The following is a 22,082-nucleotide window of genomic DNA, read 5'->3' as shown; positions in this document are numbered from 1 at the left end:
AGAGAACTGGTCCTAGCACTGATCCCTGTGGTACTCCACAGGTAACCTTTGAGCGTGTTGAAGATCTATCATTAACATGAACAAACTGAATTCGATCAGATAGATAAGATTTAAACCAGTCTAGTGCTGTTCCTTTAATTCCAACAAAATATTCAAGTCTTTCTAAAAGAATATTATGGTCAACTGTATCAAATGCAGCACTGAGATCCAACAGGACGAGCACAGATACAAGTCCATTATCTGAGGCCATGAGAATATCATTAGTGACTTTCACCAGAGCTGTTTCAGTGCTATGATGAGCTCTAAAGCCAGACTGAAACTCTTCAAAAAGTTCATTATGGTGTAAGTGATCGCAAACTTGTTTGGCAACTACTTTCTCAAGAATTTTGGATAAGAAAGGAAGATTGGATATAGGTCTATAATTGACCAAGTCATCTGGGTCAAGAGACGGTTTCTTAAGCAGAGGTTTAATTACAGCAACCTTAAAAGCTTTAGGTACATATCCCTGTAACAGAGATAGATTAATCACATCTAAAATGGAGGAGGAGATCAAAGGGAATACCTCCTTAAATAACCTTGTTGGAACTGGATCTAACATACAAGTTGAAGGCTTAGATGAAGACAATAATTTTGCTAATTCAGAAAGTTCAACTGGATCAAAGCAGTCTAAACCCGGTTCAGATTCCATGACTACCTCAGGTACAATCGCGGATAGAGGAGTGCTTATGATCTTATTTTTAATAAGATCAATCTTATTTATAAAGAATCCCATAAAATCATTGCTGCTAAGAGCAGGTGGAATGGACGGTTCAACAGAGCTATGGCTCTGGGTGAGTTTGGCAACTGTATTAAAAAGAAATCTAGGATTATTCTTATTCTCCTCTATTAATGAGGAGAAGTATGCTGCTCTTGCTTTACAAAGGGTCCTCTTATACAGCAGTAAACCATTTTTCCAGACTAGGAAGGACTCCCGCAGGCCTGTGGAGCGATATTTTCTCTCCAGTTTCTAGCATTTTGCTTCAAAGTACGCAGCTCCGCATTAAACCAAGGAGCAAGCTTTCTATTTTTAACGGTTTTCATTTTCAAAGGAGCTGCATTGTCTAAGGCAATACACAGAGAACTAGCAACCCCATCAACAAAATCATCAACCTGTGAAGGGGAATAAGCTATGCTTTTGCACTCTGCAGCACTGCTCAGTGACACAGAGGAGAGAGAAAGTGAAGCAGATTCTTTAAAATTTATAACTGCACTATCTGATAAAGATCTACTAAAATTGAACCTTCTTTTGGGGGAGGAGAACTCTGTTAAAGTAATCCTGAAGGTTATTAGAAAGTGGTCAGAGAGGACAGGGTTGTGAGGAAATACTGTTATTTCTTCACATTCTATGCCGTATGTCAGCACAAGATCCAAAGTATGAAGAAGAGAATGCGTGGGACCACTCACACTCTGAACAAAGCCAATAGTGTCTAAGATAGCATTAAAGGCTGCTCTTAAGCTATCGCCTTCAATGTCAGCATGGATGTTAAAATCTCCCACTATGATGACCCTGTCAGTATTTAATACCAAATCAGAAAGGAACTCTGAAAACTCATCTAAAAATTCAGAGTAAGGACCTGGTGGACGATACAAAGTTACAAAAAGAAGAGGTTTTCTTGCCTTGAAATTTGGATCAGGGAAATTAAGGGTTAAATGTTCAAAAGAGTTGTAGGTATTAATTGTTTTGGGAGTAATCAGTAAGTCAGACTGGAAGATTGTTGCTACTCCTCCTCCTCGCCCAGAACTTCTGGGTATGTGAAAATTTAAATAGCTTGAAGGAGTTGCCTCATTTATGCTCACATAATCCTCTTGCTGCAGCCAGGTTTCTGTAAGGCAAAACAAGTCAATGTGATTATCACAAATCAAGTCATTAACTAGTAGACTTTTAGAGGAAAGCGATCTTATGTTAAACAGACCGCATTTAATTGTTTTAACTTTTTCCCCAATTGGAGTTATTTTGATTTTAATTAGATTATCATGATTTACTCCTTCTAGTTTACAATCTTAACTTAGCTAAAGCCATGCTTTGAGAGATCACAAAAGATCAAAATGATCCAACTATACAAATGTATCAGTCAGGAGAAAGTAAAACATATTAGATCAAATTATAAAGGTGTCTATATAACAGTAAAGACAGTCATAAATAACTGAAGACACTACTCTTGTGTGAATACAGTGGTAAAACACAGTGGTGGCAGCCTCATACTCTGGTCTCATTTTTTTTCAAATGTCTCATGGCTTTTTTACAAAGTGGATGGATTAGTGACATTTCCACATACTTTTTACCTTTTTTTTTATCCCATTTCCTTTAAAACAATAAATTAATGGGAAAATAAATCAAAGGTTTAGTAATGGATGGCCAAGTCAAAGCCCAGAGGTAAAATCTAAGGAGTGCCCAAGATGCTGTGGTTAAGATGTTCTCACAATGCTTATACATTTGGTGAACTTCATTAAATGTATGGATTGTGGACAAAATAAAACTACATCAAAATGTTCACAAAAATTTTCAGAACACTAGAAATCATAAAATAAAAGAAAAATAATTATGTTTATGGGGATGTTTGCATTTGTTATTTCATTAATTTCCCCCACTAACAGTTATTTAGATGTTTTTATTTAGACTGGGGAGAATTTATATCATAATAAATGAGAAAAGTATAATGAAATTATTCATTTGGGAACTGCTGTATAGAGGAAGAATGAAAACGAGATTTATGCTCTGATATCACTTTGTTGTATTTTTCCAAAAACAGTTAAAAAAGTTTAACTGCTGCAGACTATTTGGGTTTATTCAGTGAAATACCTACAAGACTGTTACAAGAACCTCCTCAGACAGGTTTTGATTGGTTTCTCAAACTGCTGTATTTCTGCCACATTTTCCATTTCCATTTTAATTATTTTAAAATTCGATTTGATCAAAATGCACAATAATTTGTTAGCTTTTTTTTATAATCTAGTTGTCCTCTTTCTGGATCAGCTTCATTTTAAAGACATCAGTACTACCATCTATTTTTGATTAATTCTCTGTGCATAAAGTCCTAGATTTACAGCTTTCAGGTCCTTATTTTGGTTTTCTTTTATCATTCATCCAGTTAACATCCTACTTAGATTTGATGTTACACTTTTATTTAGCTAAATTGGTTAGATTGTCTAAATTGGTGATTAATTTTTGCCTATCTAATGTACACACTACTGCTTGGCGCAATCTGGTGCAATGAGTTGTAAAAGCTTTGAAGAAGGATTCAGATCTTTAGATTTACTACAGAAATATGACAAAAAAACAGAGTTTTTGAACAAATGAAACAAAATAAGATTTAAATTCATTCAATAATTTATAACCTAAATTCCTTCATTCCTACTTAAATAAGTAGCACTTTTACCTCCACTGAATAGAGCATCATTTAAATGGCTTGTTATGCTGATAAACACAATGAGTTGTTTTATAGATTAACCAGATATGTTCCTATTTCCAGTGTTATTTGAAAATATTTCTCCATCCCCAGTTTTCTTAATATATTTTCATAAATATTTCAAAACAATATTTATCAGTAGATCTACAGGTTTTCTGAAGGTATTCAGAGTTGCATCTATAGATCATCACACATTTAAAGGCAAAACAAGCAAATTTATTCTATACCAATTCCATCAGATCTTTGTTTACTAAAGATAATTGAATGTTGTATAGAACCTGCAGTGTTGTTACAAACTAAAATGGAGCTACTCTCAAAATTGTACTCCTGGCAGATTTAAGTTGAAAATTATTTTATCCAACAAGGAACATTTTTATTGATTGAAAATTAGACAGGCATCTGTTAAAACAGATGAAAAAAATGGTACAAGGAGAATATTGTAAAAAATAATTAATCTGCATTTGATAACACGGAATAGAAACGCAATGTTTACAATTTTTTTTTAACTCTCTATACAAGAAATAGATAAATATTTATTGCCATTACATTCAAAATCTTCTTAAAATTGGTGAGCAATTTTTGGAAAAATGCAGTAATTATGATTTTCTAAGGCCTCCTTATCATCACCTTGGTCTTCAGCTCTTTTTACAGATCATCATGGTAATCTGAACTGCAACTCTGGTTTCCAGCCCAAAGAAACATGCTTCAATAAACAGGAAAAATAAGTTAAAACTGAATCTGTATTAGTATTTTTTAGGGCTTTATTTTTACACAAATGCAGGATTAAATATACATAAAATGACAACTCTAGGAGGAAAAGCTTTAAAAACTAAGAAAATGGTAGAAAAAAGAGGAAAAGCAACCTAATTTCAACAAGTTTGTTACAAAGGAAACAGCTGTTTACTGATTCCTCCCGTGAGGTCAAAGCATGGATTTCTTTGCAAAGTCTTTGTGTTTTTCTGTTCCTATTTATGCAATGCAAAATTTTAACAAGTTTAGTCAATCTGATTGTTAACTTTGGTGGTTAAAGCAGGAAAAAGGCCAGATCCAACCGCATGCATGGTAATGATTCTTCTACTGTTCCTTGAAAAACTTAATTTTGATGATAAAAAGCAAGAAACAATTAACTACTTATATATTAGAAAGCAAATAATGTTTGCTTTGAATATATGAATAAAGATGTGCACAAAAATATATACCGCTTAGATCAAAATATGCATAAATTTAAGTGAGATAACAACAATAAACAACATAAAACCCAGATCCAAACCCTTTTTACCAATGGTTGATATAATTTCATGACTCCAACAAACATCACACCACAATTTCTAAAGTTTAATGGCCCATCATACTTTGGAAATCTTAAAAGCCAATCCAAGTTTGCAAGCCTAGTCCTGTCTGCAGCATGCACGTTGATCAAGAAGGGTGAGAATATTAAGTACTTTTTCCCCCCACAGAAACACACCTTGAAATTATTTAACACCATAAATGTCGAAGTTCTGTTAATTTAAATGTTTAACATGCATTACAATACAAAGGAAAAAAATCACAAACAAAAACAATATCCTCCAAATAAAAACACATTTCTTTCCAGGGGAGCAGTCGGAGACATGCTGTAACACACCTGAGATTCAAATCTTGGATGTAACTGACACCAAGCTGAGTTCTTAAAATTTGAAAACTGGAGTCTGTGCAGCTTTCAATACGAAAGCCGTTGCTGGAATGCTGCCCTAATGAAAGTATGTGTCCAAGGTGATGAGCAGGCAAAGGCGTGCTCCTGAATGACACTTGCCGAGAGCAATAGCATGATAGTTATGTGGGACATTCTATTTTTTTCTTCTCACAGAGGAAAATACGGGTGTATTTTATTACCTTTATGACTCATCAACAGAAGTTTGGGCTCATGCAAGCTCCAAAGGTTCAAGCAGTCACTTCTGTTGCCATATTGCAAAAATTATTTTGCTGTAACTCCTCTGTACGGTCTCTAATTAGATTTAAAAACAGATGTTCGTCATACATCAAAAATAATTTAAAAAACACATCTGTAGGTTTCCAGTTCTTTTTTTGTTTTTAAACTTTCTCTCACGCATGCTTTAACACCAGTGTCACACACTGACAAACACAAACATGCCACATTCCTCGTTTGCTGCAGAGCTTAATAAAACCAAGGCGTAGGCAGGCTAAAGCAGAGTTAAATTAAGAAAATACTTGGATTAGACATAACAATAATAAATAGTTTCTGTCTTTTTACCTTGTTCTAAGTTTTACCTTGTTCTAAATGTTGTGCAAGTCTTTAAACAACAACAACAAAAAAGAAAATATTTCTTTTTTTAACAAATGAATGATAAATTACCAATGGAAAGCTAATGGAGAGGTAAGGTATTATGTGATCTCATGGCTGCTGAATGCACTAATTAATTGGCATGCATGATTGCAGGATACCAAGACAACCCCCCCGCTAATATCAACCAAAATATTGGCCAGCGTACGTATCGTTCTACCTTTGTTACAAACCAGTATTCTTAAATCATAAATAGCTGTGAAGTGGAAGGAATAAGTGAATAAGTTAATTGTCTTGTAATATATTTTAAAAATACAAATATGCAAAGTGTACTGTTAATATAATGTTAACATGTAATGTTAGAATAGAACAGAATAGAATAGAAGAAAATAGAATAGAAAATACCTTTATTGTCCCAGAATGGGGACATTGTGTTGTTACAGCAGTAGAAAAAGATTATAGCAAAAGTAGTCACACAATGTGGACCTTAGAACGGTGTATAAAGTAACAGAATAAGTGACAGAGTTAGGAAAATAAAGGAAATAAAATACAGTACTGTACATTTTTTTACAATATACATACTGTGCATGTGGAGAATAAATAATCAATATACAGCTGCGGGCATTTTTACAGTAATAGATATGTGAAAATAGCAGCAACACCAGAGATGTGCAAAAAATGACAGCAGCATGTTATTTAAGTGACTAAGACAGAAACTGTGCAAAAATCAGCATGAATGTTACATCTTATTGAGGTTGCTGGGAACAGTGATGGTTATAAAGTCTTACAGCTGCTGGAAGGAAGGATCAGTGATAAGGCTCCCTGGTGCATTTAGGGTGCAGCAGTCTGTCACTGAAGCAGCTCTCCAGTTCTTCAACAGATTCATGCATGGGGTGGGATACATTATCCAACAGAGATGCTAAATTAGTTATGATGCTTTGGTCTCCAACCTCCTGCACTGGGTCTAGAGGGCATCCAATCACAGAGCTGGCATTCCCTATCAGCTTATCCAGCCGCTTTCTCTCAGCTATATATAAGCCACTTCTCCAACAGACAGATCCATAGAAGATGGCTGATGCCATAACAGAGTCATATAGAAGGCCTTTAAGAGTGTCCCCTGCACCCAAAAAGACCTCAGTCTTGTCAGCAGGAAGCGTCTGCTCTGACCCTTCTTGTAGAGAGCCTCAGTGTTGTGAGTCCAGTCCACTTGATTGTTAATGTCAATCCTCTTTAAAAACACTTTTAATTGCATTACAGCCATGAGCCATAATACGATTCTATTTCCTGCTATTACATAGACTTGCACAAAAACATTTCTTTCATAAACCCACAAAGACGTGTATGTGTATTTTCAAAGATCACGCAGCATGATTGTCTTGATTATGAATTGAAATCCTCCTGCTGGCAGAGTAGTTCATTATTACATAATGTATGGTTCACTGATGCATTCCTGTGACTGCCTCACTTGATGAGCCACGGTGACTGACTGTAGCTCCATCAGTGCATCAGTCATTTTACAAAAACACTGAGATGACTAAAAGTCACCACGTCTTGAGGTGTTGGGAAAATGGCTATTATAAACAGTTGCCACATAACAGGAACTGGTATTTGTGTATGTTTAATAAAACTAAAGTTCTATAAATGTTACAGCAAAGAGAAAAATAACAGAGCACTAAAAAGAGACAAAAAAAAACTTTACTAATAGAAAGACATGATAAGTTATGCATGAACTAAAGAAGAAGGTACATAAAGAATAGAAATCTTCCTCTTATTTTTCCTCGGCTTACATTTTAGAAAGCCAGGGTTTCTGCAGGCCACAAGGGACATAAAGTCGCTCCAGTGAGTTCTTGGCCAGCTCAAAGAGGGTAAGCCACGAAAAAAGGGAGATGAATGGGAGGCATTTTGATTGGATGACTGAACTATCTCAACAGCAAACTCTCACAAACACACATGGAGAAAGCAGTGTAATCTGTGTCTATAAAGTCCTCCTGCATGTAGCTGTTAAAAGCAAAAAACCTGCATTAACATTTGGAATCAGGCTGTTTTCGGTTCACCTACTAGCTTTGTTTTAATCTTATGGCTGTGTCAAACTGTAAATAGAAACCAGCCAGACAAATGAAATATTTTTGATGGATTTGTTTTCTTTTTTTGTTGTTATTGGGAGTGCATATTTCCATTATATACATTCCTCTCAATGTTCACGTTAATGAGAACAGTTTAAAACAGATGCGTTGGGCGGAGCATTGCGAGCGGGAGAGCATCACATGATATGTGAGAGTGGAGGGGGAAGAAGAAGCAGAATAAATGACAGAACAGGGGAAAGAAAAATAGCAAATTAAGCATACAATATGCTGAAAATATTTTTTGACTGGTTGAATTACTTGTTGGGAGACTGATTCAGATAATAATAAATAATCTCTGGTCATACGCAGTTTTTCATGTGATGAATTGTAATTTTGAATATCACTGGTAATATGGCCAATGAAATACATAAGGCAATGACTTTTAAACCAGATTGATTACCCATTATTCAGTATTGTGTTTATAGTAATGACGATTTTCAATCGGTACATTTTATAACATAAATTCAAAGCACCCTTGCACTCCCTCTTCCCTTACCCGAAAATTGCTCTTGATAAATCGCTCTGTTTACCGGCCTTCTGCCTGTTGGTTAGATGCTTAGAACAGATCAATATGTGGATGCACCATAGTTTTCTCCAACTGAATAAAAACAAAACTGAGGTAATAATTTTTGGACCAAAAAAGGAGAGATCCAGTGTTAGCTCACAGCCTCAACTACTACAGCTAGAAACCACTGATTATGGCTGAAATCTTGGTATTATGATGGACTCAGACCTGAACCTTCAGAGGCTCATAGAGGCAGTTACTAAGTCAGCCTTTTATAACCAGAAGAAGATTTTTTAGGATTAAAGGACTGATGTCCAAACAGGATCTAGAAAAAAACTCCTTCATGTATTTATCTGTAGTAGAATTGATTACAGCGACAGTGTCTTCATAGGTTTACCTTACAAAATCCGTCAGACAGCTTCAGCTGATCCAAAAGTTTTCTTCCCATATTCTCATTAGAACTGAGAGAGTAAAGGCCGATTTATACTCAGAAACCAGGTCGACTGCATGTGTGTCGCAGCGAATGCAAATGTTCACCCGCCCCCTACACAGACACTTTGGTGCACCTCTCCAAAATTGTAGGTGACCGCAGACAGTGCCACAGACAGGGGGCCTATGATTGGTCAAATCTACATCCGCACTACACTATGCATATTTCCTGTTTGGTACCGTACCGGCTTCTCTTGTTTGTATGACCACCATTGTGGAAAGCAACTCATGAAGTTGGCCCAGCTAGAAGAGTAAATTTGCAGTAGATAAATTTGCCTTGCCATCTCCAACATTGAATGGAACCTGTGGTACTTTGGTTCAGCTCCATAACACTACTATAGAACAAAGAAGTATTCACATTAATGCTGGAGGGGTCCCTTTCTGTTCCACTGACAGTTGTTAAAGCGACTTAAGTAACTAGTTATAGTTACTTCTCAAAAATAGTTACTTAATCAGTAACTTAGTTATTGCACAGTATATCAACTACCTACTAGTTAAAGTAACTGTTCAGTTACTTTAAATGGTCTAAAAAGGTCTAACAATCTGGATAATTTCCCTGTTATTAGAACTTTAAAGTAAAAGTCAGGTCAGCAAGGAATAATCAATGGATCATTATTTATACCTAAAACTATTACGTTTGCAGGGATTTAATGAATTTAGCGTTAATCAGTAAAAAAAATAATAATAATAATTTTCGTTGAGATCACTGAGTCCATTTTTGCCCAAATATAGTAACACCTCACTCCTGACGTCTTCTGGCAATGATGTCACAGTGCACCAATGAAATTCGTGAGAGCTGTAGTTATACTAACAATGCCCACGTGCATGGCAGTTGGATGTTGTAATATATCAGATACAGTAAAAGTAAAAAAAAAAAGTATTATTTCATCTTTTCGATTCATGATCCATCATGGGTTCGTCGTTGGATTGCTAACTTGAAGCGGAAGGATTTGCTAGCAAATTTCTGGCCAGAGAAAAAACACGTAATATATAGCCAACATTTTGAAGAAGAATGTTTCAAAAATTACTTGGATAATAGTGTGTTGTAACAAACACCAGATACAGTATTGGGACTTGCTCAACAGCCAATACCGCACCGTGACATCACTAACCGGTAGGTGGAAGTATTGTTCTTTGACAAACATGGATGTCTCCGGTAATGCGCAATTAAATGAAATTACTCTTAAAAATACTTATAATTGATTGAAGAGCGTGTAATAATTTTATATTTAAAGTACTTTCAGAATTTTGAATTCTGAACATGACCGGATTTTCCTTTAAACTGGAGGTTGAAAATGGTTACAAATATCTCAGTGGTTGGGTGGAGGTTGGTTGAGCAACCAAAGGTAGAGGTGAGGAAGGCAGAGATAAAATGTTGCAGGTTTAATGAAATAAAAAATGCAACAGAAACAAAATCCAAGAACAAATCACAAGAAACCAAAAACCAGGGCTAACAACACATGAAGAGCCAAGTAGCGACAAGAAACCAGCAATGATGAAATGCAGATGAGGAGTATATATGGGGGACACAACAAAGAAAGGGCTAATGAGCTGATTTAGTGCAGGTGTGGATAGAGGTGACTAGAAGGAAGCTAGGGGAAAGGAAACAGGCACAAGGGGTCATCAGAGAGTAACTCAAACAATGCAACACAGCTTAAATATAACACAAAATGGAAAAGAACCCAAAGATCAACAGAACAGAATAGCATAGATAACTGAAAACTCAAAAAGAAACTCATGGGGAGAAGTGGCCTAGTGGTTAGGGCATTGCGCTTGGAAACTTGAGGTTCTGAGTTCAAGCCCCACTCCCACAGACTGCCACTCTGGGTCTCTGAGCAAGACCCTTAACCCAACACTGCTCCCCGGGCGCTGCATGATGGCAGCCCACTGCTCCCCAAGGGGATAGGTTAATTGCAGAGATTGAAACTTTGCCCAGTACCTGTGACAGTATAATGAAAATAAAAGCTGAAAAGAATAAATAAATAGAACACCTAAAGGGGAAAATCATAGCAACAGCTGAAAACACTGTATGCTAATCTGCATCATTATTGTTTGACTGATGGGAGAATTTAGCTGTGATATAATTAACGGGATTGTGTTTTTTTTTTTATCAAAATAAAATAAAGCAAATTAGATATTTAAGAAAATGCTTTTCAATAAATGTAACAAAAAATACACTTTGCAATAGAATTAAACAGAAGGTAAACTTTTAAAAAATTAATGTAAGGAGCTTCTTTAAATAAGAGATGCTTCTAACAGATGTATATTAAGTCTTTGCTGACGCACATAATGAACAAATCACAGGAACGTTCAGCCTTCGACTTAAGCGCTGTTACCTAATCAGTGCATCTGCTCCATCATCTCTCCATTCGATCTATGTTCAAGGAAGGCTAAATACCCACCACTGGCCACCCCACTCGCATCAGTTTAGCATTTCATCCCATTCTGCACAGCCAGCGACAAAACCTTAAAAATCACACAATAAACAAAGATATGAGTATGTGTTTACTTAAGTCTTTATGATTTCAGGTTTACCACAATAGTAGATTTAAATCCTGAAATTATGGCTTTTAGTTTCAGTGTGCCACCCCAACCTTTTTAGTGCCCCCATCTGGCCACCCCTATGAAACATTTCTGGAGGCACCTACATTGCATTCTTAGCCAATCGGTGTCACGTTTGGGGGCCTCAGCTACCAGCCACTAGTCTCTGCAGTAAAAACCTCTCCCTGCTGCAGAGAGTGGGCTTATGATTTCTTTGGACTGCAAGTGACATAATGGCCTTTCCAAAAGTTTAAAAGCAAAGAGTTACATTTGTTATTTAATGCAAAACTGACACAGTTAATAATAATGAGATTATGTAACGCAGTTGCTCCGAACAGTACTGACAGATGACACCATTATACTTGAACTCCTCTCCAGAGAGAGCAGTCTACCTTTTTCCCACCCGTGGCATCACCTTCAAGGAGCTGACTGTCATCTTTCCCTCCCTATGCTCGTATCAAGCCACCGGTCTGGTGCAAAAAAAACATAACAAAACATAATCCCTGATCATATGAGGTTTACAGACCAGACTGACTAAGTTTTGTACTAAATCTCCAGTATCTGTATTTTTATTACTATTTTTTTTTTGCTCCAATGTTTTCACCCTCCAAAGCTTTTTATAAAAAAAAAAAAACTCCAACTTTTTTCCTCTTAAGTTTGGAGTCATGCTGCAGGATTTATGCACTTGTCCTGTACAGATTTTTTTGGGAAAGTACTGAATGTTACTAATATAAATCATTTAACATGCTAATTGAAAATGTTGCTCAATATTCAGAAGTGAGTTGGGTTTTCTTTTTACAACCTCCTCCTTTTATTTAACCTTTTCAAGCTTTTCCTGCTGCTTGGTAGGAACCCAGTCACATTATCAGTCTTATCATTATCAAACTGTCTTTACAGCAAATTCCAAGCAAGTGCTCTACAGAAGTTTGTTTCTTTTTGTCTTTTGGACTCTATACAAATAAAAGAAATAGAAAAAAAAGGAGGGAGAAAAAAGCTGAGGGGGTTTAAAAGGTTTCTACGGCAACTTCAGATAAACTCACCAACAAACTGTCTCAAGTTTGTCTTAAGTTAGTGTGTGAACAACTTTAACTCTTCTTTCCAATGGCTCTGGAGTCGGGTCTTAAAGCTGAGTAACGCTGCACTGGTGTTTCCATGAAAGTATCTATCGTGTCAGTAAATTGCAGCCTTTGCAGGAGGGTTGGACCACCTGTGGCCAGACAAAGACTCTTCTGTACACTCAACAAAGAAGCCAACAAAAAAAAAGCACTTTGTCTTTCTGCTGGAACTCTCTAAACTCTAGTGGTGGGAGTAAGTTTGTGCTTAGCCAGAAGAGGCTGGATCAGAGGGCTATGGAGGAAACCAGCAGCTTAAGTCTGTCAAGAAGATAAACAGATAGTTCTTTGAGGTCTAAATTTATGATTTTTACTGCATTCTGGAAAGAGAAAAGAGAAAGCTGTCATTTTGGATTGGCCCTCAAACTTGTTTTTCCTGTGAGTCCCACCTACTAGCTGCAGGCGTTAGTGAGTGAGTTTATGACCTATCCATTCAGCAGTTTGCCTGGAAGCCCTGAAACCATTGCTGCAGTTTATCTGAGAGGGATCACAAAGAGGGTGCAGATTCACAGAGCCTTGCAAAAAGAGAAACTGATCTGATTTAGTAAAACAAGACTTTTTTTGTGTTTAATGCAATGTGTTTTTTAAAGAGTACACTGGCAATTAAGTGAGTTAGTAAAGGGTCCTTAAATCCATAAAAATATCATTCAAATATGTATTTTTTTTTTACTTTGGACAACATCTTTACTCATATTTCAGAAGGTTTTAAAAGGCATGTTTTCATTGTGTTACCCTGAACCTTCAGTTGCTTGTCATTCTTTTTTAATTGGAATCTTCCTCCTTCTGCAAACGTGCTGCTGCTTTGCACATAAAACCAATAAAACTATTTGGCACTCTGCAACACCTATAATTTCTTTTACAGCCTGCTGATGTGTTGAGCAGTGAGAGCAGATTCGTTATTATAAGCAAACAACATTTATATATATATATATATATATATATATATATATATATATATATATATATATATATATATATATATATATATATATATATATATATATATATATATATATATATATATATCGTTGCTTATTTGCAGAAACGAAACTGAAATGCTGGAAACCCTCTGCAATTTATAGTTTGAAAGCTTAAGATAACACCTTGAAAGGAGGTTTTAATCCTTTAAGTCTCTACAGAGAGCTGGGAACAGAGGTCTTGAATTGAAAGTCTGTTACTTTCTTGTTGGAAACGAACTTGTGGACACACCCTGTGCGTGTCGTTTCATTAACACTCCTCTACTGACATGTTCCTGATGCTTCATTCCTTTAGGGGCTTGCCTAGCTTGCAAACTCTGCAGCTCTACATATCATCTGAGCTGTTATTAACATTATTATGCTAAACTATCTGTGCAGAAATGACAAGAAAAAAAATCATTAAACATGGTTGGTTGAATTTACATTCCAAATAACAAAAAATGTTTTATTTAATAAATCCAATTTAAAAAAAAGTCTTAACATGAGGATTAAGGATCATGGCCAACAGGTCAGTAATGAAGTTGTGAGGACCATTAAAGTGGAGTGGGGTTATGAAAATATATCCTACTTTTTTACACTCTCTCCTAAATCAATAATCCCAAAATGAAAGGAGGTTTGCACAGCTGCAGACCTAAACATGGCTTTACCACCTTAATCTGCATGCCTAAAAAGAAGAGTTTTAATTGGAGCAGCAGCCAAGAAGGGGCCAAAGGTGACTCTGAAGGAGCTGCAGTGATCCACAGCTCATGAAAATCTGTTAAGAGGACAATATTATTAGATGCAGTCCACAAACCTTGTCTTTACGGAGAATGGGAAACAGGAGATACGTGCCGAAAGAAAACTATCAGAAGCCACAAGGCTGCCTAACTCAAGCCATGAAGGGAAGAAGGAGTGTGGATGGTTTTACTAACGTATACCTGCATTTTTTTTAGTTTGTTCAGATACTGTACATCTGATGGAGTCACAGCCAAATTATAGGATAAAACTCAGCTTTGGGTTCTGGGGCATAAATCTTTTCCATTGTCATTACTTACCTACTTGTATCAAAAACATTCTGCATAAAATTGATATTTACAAGCACATAAATTGATTATTTGAGAAGTTTTATTTAAAATTGTTGTTTATCTTTGATTTCACGGAAAACTCCTAGCTGACTTGCAGAGACACATAATTTTCTCTTTACCCCATATAACACAAAATCTAGTTCTGAATAGAGCATGAGTTCTGTACTTATCATCTATGATGTTAGTATATTGATGTGTATAATTAACCACAAAAAAATAAAATGTTTTGAATATTCCACTTGAGAGTATTACTGCTGCCACCATCTGTATTAAAAGGGGAAAAAAATGGTAGGGCCACCCCTGCCCCCTCATCTAGCTCCGCCCTTGACTGTAGATTTCAAGATTAGCCCATAAATTGTCTTTTTTTCCAACTACTTTTGGAAAGCATGTATCTGTAATGTTACAAACGTACACAAGCTTCCACATTTTCTATTCTTTGGTTAAAGTCATCTTTTCTGAACAGCTCAATTTAGAAGATGAGTTCCTTTCATCATAACTCTGATAGTCAAAGTAGCTCCAACAGTGATAGGAATGAAACACACCCACATTTCTGCCTCCAGCTGATTTTTAAAGGGCGTGGCAGCACAGATGAAAACTTTTGGAGAGAGTGGAGACTCAGAGGTGTGGCCCTTCACCTCCTAAAAGTCTCCTTCCCTGCGCGCCTCTCACCCTCACTGTTCAGCAGAGGGACCGGAGGAGGACAGTTGGAGGAGACGCGACTGTCTGCTGCAACCGGCTCCCTGGCAGCCGTTTCTCGGTCACAATGAGCACGTACGGGTCCCAGCAGATGCTCAACTCAGGCCGGAGGGCCAGCTCCAAGGGCCAACTCCCTGACCTTGGCGGCGGGGGGACCTACCATTACGCACGGAGCGACGCGGGCCACGGAGGCGGTTATGGATACGAATTTGGCGAGGGATACAAAACCAAGTCACTTTCGAGGTCGATGACAACGAAGGGGGGGATGATGATGATGAGTAGCGGCATGGGGAGCAGCTCCAATGGCGGAAGCAGGTGCAATATTTGTATTTTGTAATTCAGAAAGCTAGACTGCATGAAATATTTATTATAAAGTCTCCTTTATTTCTGTACCCACTGTTGCTGTGATAAACCCTGAACAGAAAAAAGTATCTGTGCAGAAGCAAAGCAAATCATTTCATCCATATTTGTGATGTTTTACTTCTAAAATGAAATAAAGTATTTGCAAAATCCAATTTAAAAGTTCTTTCAATGCCAGCAATGCTGCTAATCAGGGGGTTCTCATATGTCCTAATCTGCATAATGAGTCCCACACCCTCAAAATGAAACACATCTGCAGCTATAAACATTTAATTCCCCTTAAATATGATGGATATTAGATGTGCTGTGTACAGCAGCTCCTCTTGCCTCTGGGGACACATGATTTATGATCCACCCTGAACTTTTGTGCTTGCTCTGTTGCAACATCTTCAGCAATCTTCATTCCAGGCCATTCTGTGTCATTCGCTCCAAACAGCCTCACAAAGACAGGAAATAAGCCACTGCTCTGCTTTAAGAAAAATGCTTAGAGTTTCGAATATACAAGAAAGCTTTCTTTAGTAAATGTATTGTATATTCAGTTTCTGATGCAAAGTTCCCATTAAGCTTTTAGTTTTTAAGATTATTTACACAATTCAATAAAACATGCTTTATTGATCTAAAAGTAAAAGTAAATTCCATGTTCTTCTCTTTATAAAGAATTCTTTGTGAAATGATCTTCAGAGGTTCTAGAGGAAGTCCTAGAGCAGAGCCGACCTCCTTTATCAGCTTGTTGAGCTTCTTTAAGTCATTTGCTCTGATGCTGTTAGCCGTGCAGATGATGCCAGAAGAGATCACACTCTCCACAACAAACTTATATAATATATGAAGCCTTTGCTGCAAACATTGATTCTCCTTAGGACGTACAGTCTGCCCTGTCCCTTCTTCTAAACAATCTAAGCATTATTTAAATAAATAGCATGTCAATGTTTTAAGTAAAGACAGGTAAAATGCATTTAAAATTATATTGTGTTGTGAGAAGTTATGGCTTTATACATATGAAACCACTGGCATGTTACTTATCTAAGTTATGATAGCATACATATGTTTGAATGTAACCAAAAAGCTGTTTGCTAAACGAATGATTTCTGCATCTGTTCTGATGCAGTTCAACTTTCTTATTTTTCTAAATGCGTTGTGAGGAAATGCAAAGAAACTGGTTTCTCACTCAAATGTTTGCTACCAGATTATTTTGGCTCCTTTTTTAATCTATTAAGGTGAGGCCGTATATGTCCGAGCTACTATAAAAACATTGGCTCGGTCAGTTGTCCTTCTTGTTGTCTACAGACATTTAAATTCAGCTTTTATCACTCTGATACAGATTCTTAACACTCACCTGTATGTGAATAAATGAATAACCACTTATTTGATGGATAAAAGCTTTCCATGATTCATCTCTCACGTCTTGTTTTAGGGCCTGGTTAGGTTGTATTTTCAATGCTGCTCTACTTTAGCAGATTAAAAGCATAAAATCATGTACTTCAGTATTACGCTTACATTTTTGCATAACATTTGGTATTTTTGCACAACTGGTTTCATACCACCCTTGAAGAGGATTTGCATAGTGCTTTTTTTCTATTGTCTTCTAAGTTATATATTGAAATATCTTCTCTGGGACACCGTCCTTGTTATTTTGATATTAACTGAATAAAATCCAACTCAAAAATACTTTATTAATCCTAAAGGGAGTTGCTGTAGGTTTGATTAGCAGCCATATTCTCTTTTACTTAATAATCACCTCACTGAGCTGGGATTAAGGATAACTATCATTACAAATATGAGATTATATAAAACCTCCATAAATAAATATAAATCATTTATTTATCATCAGGTTGGGAATTTAATTTGTGATTTATTTTGTTATATAATTAAAAATATTTACCTAATAAGAGAAACAAATCTATATGCAATTACACACATAGTCATGTAATAGTTATGTCATATGCATTAACATATGAGTTATATGGCCTTGTAATTGTTGGGTATAAACTGGGGAAGGTTTAGTTGAATCACAACCTTTAAGATTTATAGGTTAGAATGAAGTTCTGTATATGCGTGTGCAAATAAATAGAAAAAAATATCTTAAAGATTTGTCATACGCTGAGCTGAAAAAAGGAGTGAAAGAGCTGCAAAACCTTTTTATTTTTAGAAAGTATGGGGGAGATGTTGAGCAAACCACCTTAAACATGTTAAAAGGTGTGGCAGCTTTTAGTAGCAAATTTTGAGCATAGAGGAAATGATATAAGGCTATAAGGTTGTTAGAGGTCCTGTAGGATTATGATTTTAAAATATTTCTTTGAAACTAGAAACCGAATTTTGACAGGACATGAGACAAGCATACTTTCAAGAACAAAATAGTTTAGTAGGAAAAAAAAGTGTAAAATTTGAAGAAAAAAATTTCATTTATTTATACTGTTTTAGAAATTGGAATTTGAGAAATGCTTTATAATCCTTTCAATAATCATTGTATAATTTACCTAACCTTTTTTATATGTCCTGTTCCGCCTTTCGCACTGTTTTCACTCATATTTTGAAGTTCTATGTATTTGTTGATGAGCTTCTACTCGTTAACGTTGGGAGGCCTCTTTGCCATCACCCTAATGCTTAGCTCCCAGCTTTCCTTTCAGATTCAAGTCAGGACTCCAATTAATGGGCTCTATGCACAGCTCCACTACTTCCTGAATTTAAGGCAGCTCCTTTGTTTCCTGTCTTTCATTACTGGACGAAGTGATTAATCCAGGTGTGTCTGGCCAGTTACTTAGGTCATACACACCTGGATTAATTAGTGCATCCAATCATGAAAGACAGGAAGCAAAGGAGCCTCCTGAAGTTCAGGAAGTGGTGGAGTTGTGTATAGAGCCTATTGATAAAAACATGTGGATACAATTCATAGAGGACATTCGTAAATATGTCAGGGGAAATTAATAATGGTATTATCTCCTAAGACTAATTGTAGAGCTTTGAATATTTTCTCATGCAAAATAAAACATTATTTTAACCCTAAAACAATGTTTTTCTATTGAATATAGCGAGTTTTAACCACTTTAATGGATATTCATCACTGAACCATCTATTCAGTCAGTGACAGATCATGATTCAGTCTTCTTTTGTCATTTTTTATTTAGAAAATATTATTAAGTCAGGGAAAAATTAACATTAAATACTAACTAGCTGTTTTGAAATATGAATATGATTAGATGCAGTTTTAAACTGGACAATTTAAGTTTTTCTCTGGCCAATAAAAGTACTGGAATACTTTGCGGAGGAATTCATGTGTTTTATTTTTATTAGAGCAGGATTTTGTAGATTGGTCTTAATGGTGACATTGTGGTGTGACGCTTTCTTTTGCTGCCCCCTGCAGCCCCACCGTGTCCATCGCCAACAGAGCCACACAGCAGCAGATTCTCTGCAATGAGTACCTGAAGAAGGCCGAGTTCGCCATTCAGGCTGTGAGTGGTGATTTTTATGCTCTAAAATTTTATTTTTTTCTTATCGGACGCAGATGCGTCATAGTGAATTTCAGCTTTTTAGAGGGTTTAACATGTGATTTGAGGGAGTGTGTAGTTGCAGCTTGTCCTCTGTTGGTTGGGGAAAAAATGAGAGAAATGCTGTGGTTTAAAGGGGAGATTTACAACAGAAACCACATAGAAAATTAGGCTTTTTTTCTCTCTCTACTTGAGCTGCCTAACGAAAAAGCTCATCAGTAGCCGTTCAGCTTTTAAAAATAGCTGCAATGTTTTCTTAGTCTTGTGTCAGTGATTGCAAATTGTCAGCCAGAGATTGCTTCTTTTAAATATTGGATTTGTTCTAGTAAAAGAAGACATTTTCCAACCTGAACTTATTTTTTGTACTTGTCTTGCAGGGCTCGGGTGATGCTGAGCACTATATGGAATTGGCCAGAGAGGCCATCGAGAAGTTAAAATACTTCGCCCTAGAGTTGCGTCAAATGGGGCAACCCTTTGACGGTCTAATGAGAAAGTAAAACTGCTTTCCCTTTAATCACCTCTGCCATGTTCTGATAAGATTTCCTAAAGCCTAACCCAAAATGCATTGTTGCTTTCTCCTCTATTTGCAGTGTGGACCTCTACACTGATCAGCTGAAGGAGGTCCACATGGTCATGTCGGGCACCATGCAGAGGAGGAAGAGCATGAGCATGAGCAGGAGAAAGAGCTCTGGAGGCTGGGAAGAATCAGCAAGGAGCTATAATGATGCTATGGCTTGGATCGCTCAGCAAAAGGCAGGAACAAACTCAAACACACATTAAGCTGCATGACACAATAAAAACCGAAACCTCAAACCCAACCCAAGTCTCCTGCATCAAGTAGGAGTTAAGATGTTCTCAAATAGAAAATCCCAATTAAAGCCACAAAACAGTCTTGTTTTATTACTCTTTCAGGATTACAGTCAACTACTTAACAGTTAAATCATCATAGATTTGTTTTTCTTTTATAGAATTTGTGCTGACCTATAGCAGATGCTATGAACTTTACATACTCTTTTTCTGAGAAAAATTGTTTTTACACATCAAAAAATTAGTAAAAAGCATAAGAATGAAAGAAATGCTGCATACTGGTATTTCTGTAGGCTATGATTTAAGTGCTTGGTCCCCAGAACTCATTTAAAGCTCAGCTTTAAAGACACATCTCCAAGAAAAAACCCTTCTGCTTGTAATCTAGTCTGGTGTACCTAAAATAAACTTGCATTAAGCTTGTGTCTCTGTAGCTGGGTTGTTTACAGACATTTACATTAGGATTATACTAGTCTTTAAGACAAAGGAAAACAAAAATTTTGTCAGTAAGCCCGTTGTCAACGTTGTATCTGCTCTCTTTGCCCACTGCAGACCCTACTGCTCTGTTTGTATTATGTCAGTACATCATGCTGCTTCCCTAATCACTTATTACACCAGAAAGTCCATGTTGGTTAAAAGTTTGTGACTGCTTACTGTTTTCTAGGGTTGTGGTAAATATTCGATTTGGCGATATATTGTGATTTTTGGCTGCCCAATATAATATCAATCTTTCAGATCCTAATATAGATTAAAGAAAAATAATATTTTAACCTAAAACAATGAGGGAAAATGGGCTACCTCTGCAGCGCCGCTCTATAGCGGCGTGGAGCCCTTGAGGCAGTCGCAGTGGAAGACGTGGACTGACTCTAACCCCAAAGAACACGGATTTTGATGAATATATTAGCTTTTGCTTTTTTATCTATAAATTTCATTTTGATAGCTGGGTAAAATATTGCAATATCTGGATAGTATCGTATGGTGACCCAAGTTTCGTGAGACGTATCGTATGGCAGCACACTGACCAATACTCACCCCTACTGTTTTCAGAGATCATGGTGACAAGTTGTCATTTAGCTTCATGACTAACAAAAAGAAACTTTAATCTTTTTTTGCTTCAGAAATGTTCTATTTGGATTAATCAACTGGACATTTTATTTTTCGTGTTTAGCAGTTAATATAAAGCTGCCAGCAGATTAATTACTTGGAAAATTTGTTGTTTAGATTAATTATCAAAAGACTCTTTGGATAATTTAAAAGCATATTTGAAAAAGTCTCCCTGTTCAGAGGTTTTCCAGCCTCAGGAAATTATCCATTCAGTGAGACTTTTATGGGGATTTTCCTAAGAAATATATCATTTGACTTTATTTAAAGCCTGATTGTGTAATTATATAAATGTTTGTATTATTCCAGCGGTTAATTGAAACAACTGCCTGGGCAGACGACCCTGGGGGCCTAGAGCAGCAGCTTATCAATCACCAGAGGTTTCACTCCTCGATCCAGCGGTCCCCTGAGGTGCAACGAGCAATTGATGAAATGGTGGGTTTAGTCTTCCGTCTGTCTGTCTGGAATTTATATCTATAATATCATACCATATATGCTATATACAGACTATATTATAACTTCAAAACTTCAAAAAATTCAGAGAAGGAATACCTTTTTTAAAATTTCCCTCATGCTCCCTCCAGTAAGCATTTTTTTCCTTAAAATGGTTTTAAGACATTTTAAATGTTTTATCATCTTCTCCTCAGAGAAAATTGGGAGACAAACCCAACAAGTATGCCCTGGAACAGGAGTGGGACTCTTTACAGGTTAAAGAAACTAACATATCATTATTACCCTCTGATGTGTGAATCTTTTTGCTGAATTTTGTCATATTTTTTGGATCACCTCACTATCTCCTTTTGTTTTAGAAAATGTCCAATTTACAAACCGAGCAGCTGCGAGAGACGATTCTGTTTCTCGAGGAAATATCCAAAGAGATCATGTGGGTAAACGAAAAGGAGGAGGAGGAGCTGATGTTCGACTGGAGCGACAGGAACATAGAAAAATACATCCCTACGAAGCAGGAGAGCTACTCGGTCAGTGAAACCAAATACAGCAACATTTTTGTTTCAGGGCCAAAGAAATTTCAGTCAATTAACATTCTTGGAAAAATTCTAAGAGCCTAAATCACTTGTGTTGTATTTAATGGCTATAAAAGTT

General features: G+C 36.5%; 1 protein-coding gene across 1 annotated transcript in view; it reads left to right on the top strand.

Annotated features, from left to right (window-relative positions):
• Nucleotides 1–15,173: 15,173 nt before the first annotated feature.
• LOC119787744 (desmoplakin-like) overlaps nucleotides 15,174–22,082 on the top strand; it is a 33,453-nt gene continuing 26,544 nt past the window's right edge. Inside the window, exons 1-7 of the mRNA XM_038291777.1 lie at nucleotides 15,174–15,549; nucleotides 18,953–19,040; nucleotides 19,454–19,569; nucleotides 19,667–19,829; nucleotides 21,291–21,416; nucleotides 21,629–21,688; nucleotides 21,791–21,958. Of these exons, the coding sequence (XP_038147705.1) occupies nucleotides 15,302–15,549; nucleotides 18,953–19,040; nucleotides 19,454–19,569; nucleotides 19,667–19,829; nucleotides 21,291–21,416; nucleotides 21,629–21,688; nucleotides 21,791–21,958 (969 nt within the window). The 5' untranslated portion in view covers nucleotides 15,174–15,301. The remainder of the gene's footprint in view (nucleotides 15,550–18,952; nucleotides 19,041–19,453; nucleotides 19,570–19,666; nucleotides 19,830–21,290; nucleotides 21,417–21,628; nucleotides 21,689–21,790; nucleotides 21,959–22,082) is intronic.

The sequence above is a fragment of the Cyprinodon tularosa genome, unplaced genomic scaffold (assembly GCF_016077235.1).
Source record: "Cyprinodon tularosa strain WSP-4 unplaced genomic scaffold, ASM1607723v1 ctg30, whole genome shotgun sequence".
NCBI classification, from domain to species: Eukaryota; Metazoa; Chordata; class Actinopteri; order Cyprinodontiformes; family Cyprinodontidae; genus Cyprinodon; species Cyprinodon tularosa.
This window is presented reverse-complemented; position numbering and strand designations above follow the sequence as displayed.